Here is a 16,805-nt window from a genome sequence, read left to right as displayed (position 1 = left end):
GAAAAAATTGTTTTGAAAATAACAGTCCCGCTTTTTCTCCATTAGTGAAACACATGCATTTTGCAAATTCCCTGAAATTCATGACTACAAATTCAGCAAACTGACAATAGATTCTCTAATCGAAACATATAAATTACTATCTGAACCCCCCACCCTGTGGGAAATGGTCAAGAGATTGAATTATTGTAAAAATAAACAATGACCTACCCCCACATGTACATGTATGTGTAGAAATGCCCTCTTTGTTTTGATATGATAGCTTTGTTGGTACATGTATGTGCACTTCCATGGCCTGGGGCTTAAGTACTACTTCAATTTAAAAGCAAACCAACTACATGCACATGTACTACCATACATGGAGCTGGGAACCAGTCTAAAGTAATCAAACTTTCTGATGTACTTGAAGTTGAGGAGGTTTCTCCTGCTGGTAACATGTGGCACAAATTGCACCATGGGCTTGCTTCAAGTTTAGTTGGCTATTGGTTCAGGGCAGAGCTGAGCACTCTTCTTGCACAAGGGTCCAGGAATCTAGCTGTCAGTTGCCAATTGGCGTACATTTACAACTTTTAGCTGTGGTCCTAAAGGGTGCAGACCACTAATTCAAATGAGAATTTTTGGCCAGCTCATTAGCATTAAAAGTGCCCCCACAGTATCTTTTGAAAAGGAGATTGTTTGGCCCCCAAAATGGTGACATTGTGTAAATTGTTGCCGGGATCAACTCCCTGGGTCTTTGAGCTTTCATATGAAAGCAGAAGGGCTAAAAACTACGGTTGAAAAATAGTCCTAAGTGCCCGAGAAAGTTGAGGGTTGCCACTTGAAAAATGGCTGCAATTGGACTTTGGAAAAATCACTTTTCGGGGGGTGATTTTGTTTAGTGGGAATACTTAAAAATGTAAGTGGTTAACTCACAAAAAATTGAAAAGAAATTGAAAGATTAGGGACTAGACAACAATTTCCTTTGTGTTTCTGAAATCTCAGGGATCTTGGTATGCATGTTATTGGAACAACACTGATTTTACACTATTTTCAATGGGACTTGAGTTAGTGGACTGCATCCTTTGCTGTTCCAAAATGACCTTGGATACAGTTCAATCTGTACTGTTGAAATACCAAACTGGCTTTTTTGCAAGAGAAAAAAAGAAAGCCTCTACTCAGCACTGCACTGCAAAAAGTAATAACAGTGGCTGCAAAACTGTACCTTCAGCTAAAACTTTGACTACTGTTTACAATTTACCAGCTGGAACTGTGGGTTTAACTTGTGTCAAAGTACCCTCGCTAGACTCATGTGAGTCAGACACACATGTACATACAAAGCCCTTTAATGCTGGAGTGAGCTAACACGCATGTAAAAGTATACTCACATTCTCATGGTCCATATGTTGAAGCAATCGCAACTCTCGGTAAGTCCTCTTGGCATGTATTGCAGACTGGAACGGACGAGAAAGCTTCTTAATGGCAACGCTAGTGCCGGTCTTGGTGTCGAGGGCCGAGCTGTGAAAGAAGAAGGATCAACATGACAGTAACATCAAAGAAAGGTTCCCGTGTATCCAAAGCTGTTCTACGTGTTTTCTGTCGGTGTTTCCAAGATGTCGTTTGCCATTTTCTCTGGACGAGTTCCATATTCCTATAATATGTTGCATAATAGCAGGAAGTCAGATAAGCAGGGGGTCTTTTTTTATGTCTGATCAAAGAAAATGTGCAGGTCCATATCTTTCGGTCCTGGCAGTCAAGATGTACAGTTTAAATATGGGAACCTTGAACCAAGTGAGATAAATACAAGTACCCTCCACTGATATATGTAGGTACACATGAAGTAAACGTTCATCACACATTGTCCTTAAATGTACATTAATTTAATGTACAGGTAGTACACCACACAAAAAGGCGAAAAAAGAACGACAGCCTGAATTAGGTGAACTGGGCTGTCAATGGCACCCTTTATGACAAGATAAGTTGGAAGAATCACCCTAGCAGCTGTCAATGGAGTGATGAACAAAACCATGCTTTCCCAGTTTATCATTTTTCAAAATTGGTGACTATAGTATGACAAGGAATTTGATGCATTTGTCTGAGCACTGTCGGGACACAAAAAAATACCTTATCTGGAAATCTCACTTACCTTGTAACCGTCCAGATTCACTTACATGTATTCTACTGGTAACCTCATCATTCAAGTTTGAAAATTGGGCTTTTGAGGGGAAAATAGAATTCTAACAGTTTTGCTTTTTAAATCTGTGAGTTTAATTGTTAACCGGCTATTCTTGAATAGGAATTACAATTACAGCAAGAGCAAATATGAGGCAATCTGAAAATGCAGCCAATTAAATACCTCGTCCTTGAATCAAAAATTCCCTCACAAAATAAAAAGAAAGCACAAACAAATAAGAAAACAGTGGCTAATGAATCAGAAAATCAAACAAACAACCTTATAGCTTCACTGTTTAAATGTACGGTATGTACATGTACATGTAGTCTGGGTTTCTTGCCAACCAAACTTGTTCCCACAATAAATTTCTTTACAAAGAACGTGTTGTTGCTAAGGCACACAGAAATGTAATGAATCAATCATGATGACCTGGCAAGCATGAAAATGAAAGTATTCAATCGACCGTGTGCTCATTTCAATGCACCTGTAGTTTGTTTTGCAAGCAAGATGGCAAGTGCAGTGTGACCAGAACTGCGGGTCTGTTTCTGGAAATAAAAAACACCACCAATGCAGGGTAACACTGCAACATGTCCAGGTTTCGGCAGGGGTCCTTGACACACAGACTTGACACAGCACTAGACCCAGTAACTTGAGTATTGTATGTCTTTATGTTGTCTTGCTTTTGACTAGTGTGACTATCAAAGTCAAAAAACAACAACAACAAAACCGGCACAGGTTATATGGCCCATTACTGGATTCAACACAATCATGACAACTAAAAATATCATTTCCTCAATGATAGTGATGGTGAGTTAGAGTAAATAGTAAAAGAAAAAAGTAAATACCGGTGTGTAAGGGATTAATCAGATATAAGTATGGCGACCTGATTAAACAATGTATTGACAATACATGTAACACTAACAAGTGAGCTCTGTCCAGTCATGCCAGGTTGTTGACAATACATGTAACACTAACAAGTGAGCTCTGTCCAGTCATGCCAGGTTGTTGTCTAGTATACAGGTGTACTGTATGCACTTTTTGAGCACCAAGCTCACTGCCAAATATTGGCCTTGTTAGGAAGGAAGAAAATTTAACCTTGAGCAAATATTCATCATGTTCATCAATCTTAACACCTCTAGTTTGGGTAAATTTTGACAATATTTAAGTAAAAATTAAAAACCACAATTTTCTTACCTGCATTTGAAGAACAACCACTGCTCAGTCAGGTCAGGCCACTTTGTTTCATGTCTGGTTTACAGACAGCCTTTGTGAATATACTAAGATTTCATCCAGGTCAAGGAACCAGACTACATTCACTAATTTGTCTTTGCTCAAGCCTCTTCAATGCATCATGAACACTGCCGTTTTGACCCATATTTTCCCTCAGAAACCAAAACCCGGTCCTCTTTTCACTAACACAATCTTTCTGATATGAAAGAGGACATCACTACCAACTTGTATGGAAGTGAGTTGTTTCATAAAGGTAGACTTTATTTCCTTGTAATAATAGGAACAGTGTGCTATGCTAAAGATAAGGAACATCCCCCAAAATACATCTTAAACACTCCCCCCATTTATAAACAGTGATGGTCTGAAGTCATCATCTTGTAATCTTACCTTTTTGTGCATTTAGGCTGAACATTTATAGGCCTATTAATCACCCAGCACTGACCATGTTCAGTAACTTCAGATGTCCTTCAGCTTGTTCCACCTTAAACCAGTTAAATATCTGGCAGAGAATTTGGTACTCGAAAAGTAGTCGACTAAACATGACAACACGACATTCATTACTTCCATCACTATACTCATCACCACTTTACTAGACAATTCATGTTCAGATGACCACTATGTTTCTTCGCGTACTAAGCTTGCTGCTAGTACAGTTAGGCATGAAGGCCCCGTAACTATGGAACTCACTGGATTTCTCGTTAAAAAATATTCGCAGTCTATCCTTATCCATACGCAAATATAAAAAATCACTTACTGAATAATCACCTGTAAATTAACCATTCATTAATGGGTTTTACTGATTATGTTCCATCCTTTGTAATTTCTGTTATGTTTACATGTACTTTTATTATTTGTTTGTAAAGGTGTACGTCACTACGTGTATGGTGTGTTTGTACTTTTTAAAAAATTTGTACATGTAGTTGTTATTTTAACTTAATTTCCAGGGCCACTACTAAAACTTTTAGAGGCCCCATCCACATTTACTGCTGTAGATCTGTGATATTTACTGCATCGTTATGTGGAAAAATAAGCAAGATTGATTGATTGAAGATTGAACACGGGTTCTATAAACAACAACCACGCGACTGTTGGGGCGACGCCTCAGCCTGCACAGAACACGTCAGGTTGAAGGTTGGGGGATTGTAAATTTGGGGACCCTTTTCCAGTATAACATAGAAGGGAGAGTTACATTTTAACTTTTGAATTGACTGCACAATTTACAATTTGAAATTTCCAAAAAATAGGGTCAGCGCAATAAAGAGAGTGTTGCCTTTCTTTGGTGGAGGGGGACTTACCAGTTTCGCAATATTAAAATGTAAAAAAAATGGGGCCCCAAGTATACAATCCCTGAAGGTTGAAGGGAAAATTTGGCAGTAGTGTCGGAAATACACGGTTTCTTAAGTACTCACCACACAGATCCATAGGCTCCTGCGCCTACAGCAGATAGTCTCTGGTAACGGAGAGGTACTTCCCACGTCGTTTTATTTAGATCAAACCGATGATACCCGCCTGGCAGTAAATCTCCCATTACCGGAGCATCCATGGTTGTGGATACTTGAGAAAAAGTCCAATTCTGCGATCACAAACCTTTATTTTCAACTATGCATTCGGCCCTCGATTCAAGCACTTGACAGAGATTTGGGCGTAAAGCGAACAGTAACGCACGCTCGACATTCGGTGATACGGCTGGCGGGTCGCAGCTTAATCCGTGCCCTACATACGTCCATGCCCAGCCAATAAAGTGCGTACATTAATATTCTAGTACGTGATCCGCATACGGTCGCACGTATGCACTACGTATCGTACCTAGGTAAACTCGAAAACAGGCTTCCCTCGCAATTATCGCATATCCGGGAAATGCGCACAAACGAAATTTTATCATTCATCTTCAACCCCATGGCATTATCATTCCAAATTTTAGGAGTTACATTAGCAGTATATGTAGCATTATTTTAGGTTTTCTTTGCTACATTTTGAACTTTTAACAAAAGGCCAAAGGTTGCCAACTCTTTGTAGGCACAAGTGCACAGTGGACTTGATGAATGTTTAGCTTTTAAGTGCAGCGCCCTCTGTCATTTCGACAAGGGAAATTTAACCTAAATGGCGCTCCAGCTTCATTCATGTTATTAAACTTTAAAGGCACGTGGAAAAAACTCGAGCTAATCTTTTCAGACCTTCTCCTAAACAGCGGGGAGTGACACAATGGAATAATATTGCCAAAGTGACATCAACTTTAACAGGCATAACAACAACTCTGACTTAATGTCTAAAATGTGATCTGAACGGGACGAGTGATGCAGTCAAGTGGTACATCTGCAGAGGTTTTGCCAGCAGTTCTGGTGCGGAGATCTTCGTGTTCGTTGTTTAGAAGGCCAATATTCAAATAAGATCAGTGTTGGAGTCGAGTATGCAAATCTGAGTATTCTGAGTACTTTAGGGGCCGAGTCCCAGGTCAAGTACAAATACACTGGTGACCAGTCCAAGTCCAACATGTCCAAAATACTGAGTCTGAGTAAGCCTACATTCGCTGAGTCGAGATGGGGCCAAGTCCGAGTCCTAGTTGGAGTACATGTACAGTACACAGAAGGTAAGCAAACAAATGAAATACTCAAGCGAACGCATCTTCGGTTAAAACAAACACATGTAACAATTGCCTTTAGTTTACTGAGTACATGTTGGTAATACTGTGGACACTTATTTGTGTAAAAATGTTTACATAGTGACAAATCAATGAATTCTCTGGCAGTTTTTGTTCGTCACCCAGTGCCCGAAATTCGAAAACGCTATCAATAAAATATGAAGTACTCGAAATGTCAAATTTTTCTCGAGTACTAGGGTTGAGTACTAAATAACAAGGGGTCAAGTTTGCCCAAGATCCAAGTACGAGTACTCCAACACTGGGTATGCAGGGTAAGATCAAGATGTGAATTGTAGGAAAGGGCTACCCCTAGAATTGTGTGCATGGTGCGGCGGGGTTCGCCATCGGCTCACTATGCTCCCCACGTACCCCACAGTTCTGGAGGGTAGTCTTTGCTTTGTGCATTAAACCCCAGCTAACTAGCTGGGCCTAGCGTCCAATGCCAACATTCTTCGGCTTTGTACCATTTTAGATCAGTTAAATATTTTGGCAGAGAATTTGGTAGGCCCCTACTCGAAAAGTGCTCGGGTAGAATTCCATGTACGGACGCCGCTTATTAAACACCCAGTACCCAGTGCACAAATCCTATGGGACTGGTCTGAAAAATTCTGTTTTCCAAGTCGGAATAAACCTTAAACGACTTGTTTTTTCCCTCCTAAATTTAACTTTTCTGGACATGTTTTTGCTTTCTGACGGCTAACAGGTCACTGTAGGGAATAATTACTGGCGTCCATGTATCATATATTTTCCCAAGTACTCAACTAGGATTAGAAAAAACACTGACTCTATAAACACAAGCCACGCCTTTTTATGGAGCGGAGCCTCAGCACGCCTTCGGCGGTTAATGTCGGAAATACACGGTTTCTGAAATACTCACCACACGGATCCATAGGCTCCCGCACCTACAACCGACAGTCTCTGGTAACGGACAGGTACTTCCCACGTCACTTTATTCAAATCAAACCGATGATACCCGTCTGGCATTAAATCTCCCATTGCTGGAGCATTCATAATCGTGGATGCTTGAGAAAAAGTCCAATTCTGCCACCACAGACCTTTATTTTCAAGATGACATCCCCAACGTTTGACCCTCAATTCAAGCACTTGACGGGCGTAAAGCCAACAGTAACGCACGCGAGACTTCCTGATACGACCGGCGTAACTTAATCCGTACTACGTACGTCCATATCAATTCAATACGTGCGTACATTCGATTCCCGGCCTAGTACGTTATCCGCATGTGGTCGCACGTGCGCTCTACGTATCGTACTTAGGTAAACTCGTAGCAGTCTTCCTTCATCATTATCGCATATCCGGGAAATACATTCAAACGAAATTTAATCATTTATCATCATTCCACGTTTGGAAGCTAAATGGGTAGTATATATAACATGGTTTCAGGCCCTCTGTTTTATGCTTTGAAGTTGTTATAAAAAGCCAAGGTCACGGTCTCCTCTGAAGAACTCGTAAGCGTAAGTACACAGTGGACTTGATGCATACTTAGCATCTTACATTTAAGTGCAGCGCCCTCTGTCATATCATGTAGACGAGGGAAATGTGAAACAACATGGCGCTCTTCTCAAGGCACGTTGCTAAAACTCTTGCTAATCTTAACAGGAAAGGCCATGCAGTGAGTGACGTAGCAGCGTTCTGCAGATGTTTTGGCAGCAGTTCTGGTGCGGATGATCTTCGTGTTCGTTATTTAGAAGGTGACTACTCGGGTAAGATCAAGTGGTGAACAGTTGAAATTTCCTCGATGACCAGCATAGGCCTATACTATACATCATTACATGTACATGACATAGGGCCTAACCTGAACATGCCGCATAAGAAGAATTAAGATAAACACATGAAAGAGGCTAGGCCTTAGTACTAATAATACGATAGCATAGGCTTAATAAATTTTTGAATTATTTTTTTCTGTTTTATTTATCATGTTTATCTTGAAAAGGATGTGACAAATTTTTTTTAGATATAAATTTGGATTCCATCAGGCACTGGAAAGCAAAGAAACATCGATTTGAAGTGGGGATGTTTTGAGATGTTTTTTGTCATGTTTCTACACTTGTAATGGCGCAGAGCAAGCAGTAATCATTCTGTAGTTGTACACGAAATGAGTGTGGATTTTAACTGAAAAGCTTAAAATTTATGTTTTTGTCAAATCTTTGTTCGTGTTTGTCATGTTTGTGCCTTATTTCAGTGAATCAAATCCCGGCTTTACTTCATATTTCAAAAATTTGAAATTGGAAATTGAATAGAGGAGCTACAGCGTGCAAAAGAAAAGAATTTTAATCACAGTTTCCTAATTAAGAAAATGAGTTTCCAAATAAACAGTGCCCTTGCTCATTTATTCATGACTGTCCCTAGATGAGATGACATGCGTAACAACCATGACCACTGACCATGATTATGATGACAGTGATAGAAGGCGGCAGCAAGATGATTGCCCATCCATAACAAATAGGCCATTGATATCCATGGCCTGTTTGAAAAGCTTGGCACATTGTTGGGCAGTGGCTGGGGTAATAGCCCATGGATATGATAGACATGATAGTATAGATCTAGGCCTACATGTATCGCCCAAACAAACTTCTTCGGCATGCTCAGCATTACATCTGTTGAGCGCAATCCTTGAATTGCACAAATTCAAAATTTGCACGCAAGTTTAAAATTTGCACAACCATAGATATTGCCAAAGACAAACAGCGATAAAAATTGCATGGAAACATGAACCACAAGCAACAGTCATACATGTATGTAAGAGATTGACATCAAATGCACATTTTGCACAACTTTGTATGGTCCATTTTGCGTGTCGTGTGTAAAGCGTGGCACATGGGGCTGGAGCAAGGTAGTCACGCCCGCCGGCTGTGATATGTGTGACGAAATTTTGCCATTGCAGCATTTTGATGCATATTGCCTTGCGAGACAAACAAGGCAATAGTCCCCTGTCGACATTAAAGTTTGACTTTACTTCCCTCTAAACAAAATACATATACCTGAGATTATTGTGTCAAAATTTTCTCCCGCTGTAGGAGTGGTGGTTCTTGCATTAAATCGGCCAGAGGCAAAGAATTCCTTCAGTCGAAATATTGTACAGTTGGTAAGTGATCGGCAGGCAATGGCAATATAGGATGATAAGAGACATTTTGGATAAAGCTGGAAATTCTATTTTGGGAAAAAAATGACTAAAGAGAATAAGCCTTTTTAACATTTGCCATGCATCATGGGATTGGATGACACAAACAAATGAGCAGGTTTTGGGGGTATTTTTAAAATCAGTGCACCTGAAAAACAGTACATTTAGTTAGGATCACATACTCAAAAATCAAGCCCATCTCTCGTCATATAATGTAGCATTGAAGATTTGATTTGGAATGAAGGTAAAATGTATATGTACATGTATTTATAAAACTGAAATTTCACAGCTTACCAAAACCACTCTAGAATCTCATGCCATACTTTGAAACTGTGCCTCATGCTTTCGTTTGGTTTCCACACGATGTTGTCAAATGTTTGTTTTGCATTCCATATGTCAGCAAACTTTAGGACTTTTTCATTTTCTAGGCTGTGCTCAGCGTGTTGCTCAGTTATTGTTACTGTATTTTGTTTATTCCAAAGCTTAAAGATGCAGTATTTTCCTTTTTCCAAAGCTTAAAGATGCAGTATTTTCCTTTTTCCAAAGCTTAAAGATGCAGTATTTTCCTTTTTCCAAAGCTTAAAGATGCAGTATTTTCCTTTTCCAAAGCTTAAAGATTTCTGTATTTTCCTTTTTCCAAAGCTTAAAGATGTACTATTTTCCTTTTTCCAAAGCTTAAAGATGCAGTATTTTCCTTTTTCCAAAGCTTAAAGATGCAGTATTTTCCTTTTTCCAAAGCTTAAAGATGCAGTATTTTCCTTTTTCCAAAGCTTAAAGATGCAGTATTTTCCTTTTTCCAAAGCTTAAAGATGCAGTATTTTCCTTTTCCAAAGCTTAAAGATGCAGTATTTTCCTTTTTCCAAAGCTTAAAGATGTAGTATTTTCCTTTTTCCAAAGCTTAAAGATGTAGTATTTTCCTTTTTCCAAAGCTTAAAGATGCAGTATTTTCCTTTTTCCAAAGCTTAAAGATGCAGTATTTTCCTTTTCCAAAGCTTAAAGATTTCTGTATTTTCCTTTTTCCAAAGCTTAAAGATGCAGTATTTTCCTTTTTCCAAAGCTTAAAGATGCAGTATTTTCCTTTTTCCAAAGCTTAAAGATGTAGTATTTTCCTTTTCCAAAGCTTAAAGATGTACTATTTTCCTTTTTCCAAAGCTTAAAGATGTACTATTTTCCTTTTCCAAAGCTTAAAGATTTCTGTATTTTCCTTTTTCCAAAGCTTAAAGATGTAGTATTTTCCTTTTCCAAAGCTTAAAGATTTCTGTATTTTCCTTTTTCCAAAGCTTAAAGATGTACTATTTTCCTTTTCCAAAGCTTAAAGATTTCTGTATTTTCCTTTTTCCAAAGCTTAAAGATGTAGTATTTTCCTTTTTCCAAAGCTTAAAGATGCAGTATTTTCCTTTTTCCAAAGCTTAAAGATGCAGTATTTTCCTTTTTCCAAAGCTTAAAGATGCAGTATTTTCCTTTTTCCAAAGCTTAAAGATGCAGTATTTTCCTTTTTCCAAAGCTTAAAGATGCAGTATTTTCCTTTTTCCAAAGCTTAAAGATGTAGTATTTTCCTTTTTCCAAAGCTTAAAGATGCAGTATTTTCCTTTTCCAAAGCTTAAAGATGTACTATTTTCCTTTTCCAAAGCTTAAAGATGTACTATTTTCCTTTTTCCAAAGCTTAAAGATGCAGTATTTTCCTTTTTCCAAAGCTTAAAGATGTAGTATTTTCCTTTTTCCAAAGCTTAAAGATGTACTATTTTCCTTTTCCAAAGCTTAAAGATGTACTATTTTCCTTTTCCAAAGCTTAAAGATGTACTATTTTCCTTTTTCCAAAGCTTAAAGATGCAGTATTTTCCTTTTTCCAAAGCTTAAAGATGCAGTATTTTCCTTTTTCCAAAGCTTAAAGATGCAGTATTTTCCTTTTTCCAAAGCTTAAAGATGTAGTATTTTCCTTTTTCCAAAGCTTAAAGATGTACTATTTTCCTTTTCCAAAGCTTAAAGATTTCTGTATTTTCCTTTTTCCAAAGCTTAAAGATGTAGTATTTTCCTTTTTCCAAAGCTTAAAGATGCAGTATTTTCCTTTTTCCAAAGCTTAAAGATGTAGTATTTTCCTTTTTCCAAAGCTTAAAGATGTACTATTTTCCTTTTTCCAAAGCTTAAAGATGTAGTATTTTCCTTTTCCAAAGCTTAAAGATTTCTGTATTTTCCTTTTTCCAAAGCTTAAAGATGGAGTATTTTCCTTTTTCCAAAGCTTAAAGATGCAGTATTTTCCTTTTTCCAAAGCTTAAAGATGCAGTATTTTCCTTTTTCCAAAGCTTAAAGATGCAGTATTTTCCTTTTTCCAAAGCTTAAAGATGCAGTATTTTCCTTTTCCAAAGCTTAAAGATTTCTGTATTTTCCTTTTTCCAAAGCTTAAAGATGTAGTATTTTCCTTTTTCCAAAGCTTAAAGATGTAGTATTTTCCTTTTTCCAAAGCTTAAAGATGCAGTATCATCAATCACTTATGACAGGAATGCCCGAGTGGTCATACTCAAAAGTGATGTACCTGGAGTATTTTCAGCAGGTAAAATAATTAGCATGATTGCTTTTCTTGACCTCATTGGCCAGTTACTATAATAACCAGTGAACAGCAAGAATTCTGGGGTAGTTGGAAATCCTCTTTAATAGAAAAAACCCCAATTGTTTTCCTTTGAAGCTGTTCAAAATGACAGAAAAACATGATATAAAGGTAACTGATATCGGTGGATTTACACCTTGCCTTGCCTAGGATTACTCTTAAACTGCAGAATATTACTCCAACATCCTGCCCTTTGGCTGTGCTAGTGTTTGGATGAATTGACAACTTTAGAGTCTTTGTAATTATGTTGTTTTGAAAGTCATAGTACATGTATTTTGTTTGTCAAAAGAGAGAGATAATGCCTTTGGCTTGTAATGACAGCACAGGGTTGAGTTTTGAAAGTATCATTAAGAAGACTCCATGAAAGAAGCCTCAGGAGTAAGCTTTGGTTTTCTTGTCTAGGTGCAGGCTAGCGCCCTCAATTGTGCTTTAACCTGATTCATGTAGGATTGCTCACAGAAACAATGTGGGAAAGTCATTCATCCAACTTTTTAGGGAATGCATGGATACATACATGTAGGTTTGGGTACAATTCAGTTGACTTTTTCTGTGATAAATACTGTACCAACCAATCTTGCGACCGTTAGGGGCTGACTTGAAGGAGCGTGCCAAGATGAAGCCCAGCGAAGTCGGGCCGTTTGTCAGCAATGCACGCAAGCTGATCACGGACATCGGAGAGATGCCCATGCCTGTCATCGCAGCCCTGGATGGGGTGGCACTAGGCGGAGGCCTGGAGCTCGCCTTGTCATGTGATATGAGGTTAGCAGGTGGGTTACATGCACCATCGCCGAGAGTCCAGGGGCTCAAATCCAGCTGCCGGCACTATGTTGTGGCCTTAGGCAAGGCTCCTCAACCCATCACCTCTCTCCACCCACAAGTTTATATCAGTACTTGTGTTAGCTAGGGATCAACTTGTGATGCGTTACTAAGGGAAATCAAAATATTCTCAATCTTTTCATGCTAAGGGAGCTGGGAGGTAAACAGGATTCTGATGGGCCAAATTGTTTTGTGACTGACTTGACTTACCTTCACTGTCTCCGATCAGTGAGCCAGTTACCCCCACAGGGGTCTAGCAGGGGTTACCTTTTGTTCCCCAAAGGGATACAAAAATGGTGGGGTAAATTTAGATACATCGCTTCATGTTAGTTGAGATGCTGTTCCATTAATGTCTGTTACAAAAGGATTGCTGCTGTGTAATTTCAGACAGTTCACAGACTTCATGTTGAAGTATTGCACATGTGACTTTGTCGAGTTGATTTATTTAAAAATATGAGAGGAACCAAAATGTTTCCAAATTGTCATTTTTTAACATAAAAGCTGTGTGCAGAGAATTGCATGTGTGAGTTGGTTTTTTTATCATTTTTCGTTCCATTTTCACGTATAGGTCTCTCAAATAGGAAGTGACAGTGTTGTATTCGAGTCCACAAGTCCTTTCACATGACCCCATGCAAGGCTAGTCGTAAGTAACAGGGTGAACAATAACGAAAGAATGTTTTTGGCACGGTGCATTTGAATAGCTTGTGCATGGGCTTAAGACTGAATGACTCGTGATGGACTTGTGATGGACTTGAATACAACACTGCTAGGTGAGGTCAAGTCATAAACCCTCCCTCTGTGCACATTTTGTAGTTTGTTCTCTCGTGAAGTGATAATAAACATGAAAACTCCATCAATTTCCCTTTGCATGTTTCAGCAAACACAGCCAAGATGGGTCTTGTAGAGACACGCCTTGCCATCATTCCTGGAGGAGGTAAGGCATCTCTTGTAGACTAGTAAGAGTCCGATATTTTGTATCAATTGTTTCCTTTTCAGGACTGCTTCATTTTGTGAAATAACAGAATTTCTCTTCCTGTGTACGCCTTAACTGTCTGGAAAATCTTTGATCAACTGTCACAATATAGAATATATTTCAGCTTGCTTCAATATCTTCATATTTTTTTGAAATTCAGGTAAACTTGCACTTGTGTGGATTTCATGATGAAGTGGCATTGGTTTAGTGATAGTTTGTTAAATTGTTCCCTGACATCTTCCTGGCTGAGGTTTGAATCCAGCCAAGGCTAATGTTTGGATTTGGATTTCCTATCGCTACCTGATTACCTTGGTTTTCTGTAGAATTTATCTGAGGATTTCTTCTTACACAAATGAATGAAACTTCCTTGTCCTCTTCTCATGTTTTCTGTGGGCTGTTGATCTCATTAACGAGGGCAGTTTCAAGAAAACATGAGCCTCCATTTATTTTGATGTCTCTCCTTTTTTGGGGGCGGAATAAGGTGGAACCCAGCGTCTTCCTCGTCTCGTCAACCCGGCCATTGCCAAGGAGCTGATCTTCACGGCTCGCGTGTTTGACGGGGCAGAGGCAGAGCGACTGGGCGTGGTCAATCGGGCGGTGGAGCAGAACGAGCAGGGAGACGCCGCCTATATGGCGGCATTGGAGTTGGCCAAGGAGATCACACCACAAGGCCCCATAGCTATCAAAATGGCCAAAGCTGCAATTAACAGGGGTTTGGAGGTGCGTACATTGATCACGAGTCATTTTCAATCAATCAGAAGCAGAGCTAAATTTATGGTCCTGCTGAGTGCATGATTTTATGCCAAGAGAGGCTTCACGTATTTCATGGACACTTTAAACAGTAGGTACAGGAAAAGGCACGGCAGGAAAAGGTTAGAAATAAGTGACTTTTCTTGCTCCTTTTTTCTATCATGTTGATGCTTGTCCCCTTTTATTTTCCTTTGCAGGTGGATTTGACATCAGGAATGGAGTTTGAGAGGACTTACTATGCCCAGGTAAGGTCCCACCTTGGCTAGCAAGTCCATATTTTTAACCATAGCTTAATCTAGGCAGGTTCTTGTCTTAGCAGGATTCACCATATTGAAGGCTTTGAATGTGTTTGTGTCTGTTGCAGGTTATTCCAACCAAAGACAGAATCGAAGGCTTGACAGCATTCAAGGAAAAGCGGACTCCCAACTACACAGGCGAATAAAATGCGACAAACCTGGGAAAAGCTGATATCTGCCATGTGATATGATCATATTTTTCCACAACACAACATTTTGGGCAACATTTCTTTAGAAAGATTCCCTCTGGCATTTTCAGGAGTGTTCAGAAGTTTACTCTCCAGGACTAGATTGAAGAAATATGGAAACCTGATACGATTTTATTTCATGAAGGCAATAAACCACTTCTTGCTGAAAACTCTTGTTCTTTGCTGCTCTTGTTGGCTCTTTGTGTTTAGCAAAGAGATTCATAAGACTTGATGATAACAAAAAAAGGGTTCATAATCCATGCAGAAGTGTCATTTCCCTGTTCAAATCCTGTTTGTGCTTTACATCAATCATTATAGGCGGTCAGATTAATGTGTGCATCCTTAGAGACCAGAGAAGTTATGTACTTTTTTCTGTGAGTGCATGTATAACAGGGATCTTATTTAAATTATGAAAAGTTTTTGCATCGTCACAAGATAGAGTCATTCTTCTTGTAATAAAACATGAGAATAATAAAAGGACAGAATCAGTCCAGAAGTTATTGTAAGGTTTTCTTTAGCACCAGTTGAATTTGTGTTTGTGCGTGAGAGGTTAAAAACAGGAAAGTCCGCACAACGCCAGTACGCCTTTAAAAAGGCAGAAGCACCCCCTCATCTGTTGAAAAAGAGCCATGCTGGTTAAGATTGTTTATTTCTTTTGGTAGCGATGCAACTTATACATTTTTCATCAGTTTCTATATAGAAACTGATGCCCTTTTTTGTTTGGTAATAATGGCAAGTTTTCCTGACACCGGTGATAAATTTATCGTGCACTTTCTTGTTCGGAGGAAATGTGGACACAAAATGTCTGTTACAACACTGAACACGATTTTGCTATTAGAACCCACTGTTTATTTTTAAGTCAAATCAGATTTTTTTTCTGTAACAATTAATGAAAGAATTACAAAGGATGGTGGAGAAACTAATATTTAAACGCGGACTACATTTTCTTCGAAGTGCTTAAAACATCACGTTTCCATAGTGTGCTTTGTTCAGTTTCCTGTACATGTACACTTGGGCCTGGCAAATTGAAGTCTTGGTGACCAGATAATTATGGAACAAGTGAACTTCACAGTTGAATGCAAAGTGTTATTCGCACTGAATAACTTGAGATTTATAATTCTTGGAATGAAAGCCTTGTTGTAATATTCGGACTTTTCCAACATCTGTACTACAATCTTGCTCAATCTACTGACACGAACGCTAATTAATTCTACTGAATTCTCTGAAACTGCTTACGGTTTCAGGTGGTATTTGGAATCTTATAAGTGTAAAACCACAAAATCACCATTTTTTTTATTTGGAAGGATAAACTAATAAGAGAGAATTGTCAGCCAAACAAACTCTGAGCAATGTCGCGGTCCCAAATCCAATCGTTTGTCGTCGGTCGACCATTCACTTCCGTGGCCAGTCACAATAGGGACCAAAGTCTCCATCTACACACTCCACGTCATCAGGGCATGTTGTAAGACCACATGCTTTCTCTGAGAGAAAAAGGAAAAGTAACAAATTATTTTTCATGTTTATATTATGCCAATTTCATGTTAAATTATTTGTTATATTTGTGCAGGATTTACAAATTGAAGAATTATCCAACCATTACCCATTCAGAGGGTTCACCTTGACTCAAATTAAATATGTCCCTGTTTGTGAGTTATTTATTTTTCTTTCATAATACATGTAATATGTTCAGAAAGCCGTGTCCTCTTTGAGTGATCCCTATTCACCACTTCCCAGATTGTATCATGTTATTGGCATATTATCCCTGGCTACCTGGTGTTCTAGGTTTAATGGCTTTTGGCTAGCGCCCTCAAACAGAGATATTGACAAATGGGAAGAACCACCAAAATAGGGCTGGATAGCTCAGTTGGCATAGAGCACTGATACGGTGTTCCAGAGGTCGCAGGTTCAAATCCCGCTCCAGTCAATTTCTTTGTTCATCTTTATAATTATTTACGTTTATAAGAGAAGTTAATTTTGTGCTTAGATATCAACAAAGTCTGGTAGAAAACAGTGTTGTAGGTCTCGAG

General features: G+C 38.9%; 2 protein-coding genes and 2 long non-coding RNA genes across 6 annotated transcripts in view; 2 read left to right on the top strand and 2 right to left on the bottom strand.

The window, feature by feature from the left end:
• The window catches only part of LOC110982110 (mitogen-activated protein kinase 14A-like), a 17,619-nt gene extending 10,467 nt beyond the window's left edge, over window positions 1-7,152 (bottom strand). Inside the window, exons 1-2 of one of the 2 annotated variants that reach the window (XM_022240293.2) lie at window positions 6,892-7,152; window positions 1,362-1,491 (exon numbers count right to left, since the gene is read on the bottom strand). In XM_022240293.2, coding sequence (XP_022095985.1) covers window positions 1,362-1,491; window positions 6,892-7,025 — 264 coding nt within the window. In that variant the 5' untranslated portion in view covers window positions 7,026-7,152. Of the gene's footprint in view, window positions 1-1,361; window positions 1,492-4,785; window positions 5,105-6,891 lie in introns of those variants that run through there. The other variant, XM_022240292.2, reaches the window with a different exon arrangement.
• Window positions 5,307-16,805, top strand: part of LOC110982112 (uncharacterized) — a 25,309-nt gene continuing 13,810 nt past the window's right edge. Inside the window, exon 1 of the long non-coding RNA XR_015424987.1 lies at window positions 5,307-5,963. This is a non-coding gene — a long non-coding RNA (uncharacterized LOC110982112). The remainder of the gene's footprint in view (window positions 5,964-16,805) is intronic.
• On the top strand, window positions 7,547-15,284 carry auh (AU RNA binding methylglutaconyl-CoA hydratase). Its single transcript, XM_022240294.2, has 8 exons — window positions 7,547-7,735; window positions 9,050-9,117; window positions 11,614-11,701; window positions 12,343-12,522; window positions 13,449-13,505; window positions 14,026-14,264; window positions 14,492-14,539; window positions 14,659-15,284. Exons 1-8 carry the CDS (start codon window positions 7,582-7,584, stop codon window positions 14,734-14,736), a joined length of 912 nt encoding a protein of 303 aa, XP_022095986.2. The 5' UTR covers window positions 7,547-7,581; the 3' UTR covers window positions 14,737-15,284.
• Window positions 15,605-16,805, bottom strand: part of LOC147799280 (uncharacterized) — a 4,824-nt gene continuing 3,623 nt past the window's right edge. For both annotated transcript variants that reach the window (XR_015424986.1, XR_015424985.1), the window contains exon 4: window positions 15,605-16,259. This is a non-coding gene — a long non-coding RNA (uncharacterized LOC147799280). The remainder of the gene's footprint in view (window positions 16,260-16,805) is intronic.

This window comes from Acanthaster planci, linkage group LG04 (assembly GCF_054643075.1).
Source record: "Acanthaster planci isolate LZ-2023a linkage group LG04, COTS_SCS, whole genome shotgun sequence".
Taxonomy (NCBI): domain Eukaryota; kingdom Metazoa; phylum Echinodermata; class Asteroidea; order Valvatida; family Acanthasteridae; genus Acanthaster; species Acanthaster planci.
The sequence above is the reverse complement of the archived record's forward strand: the minus strand, read 5'-3'. Positions and strand labels throughout refer to the sequence as shown.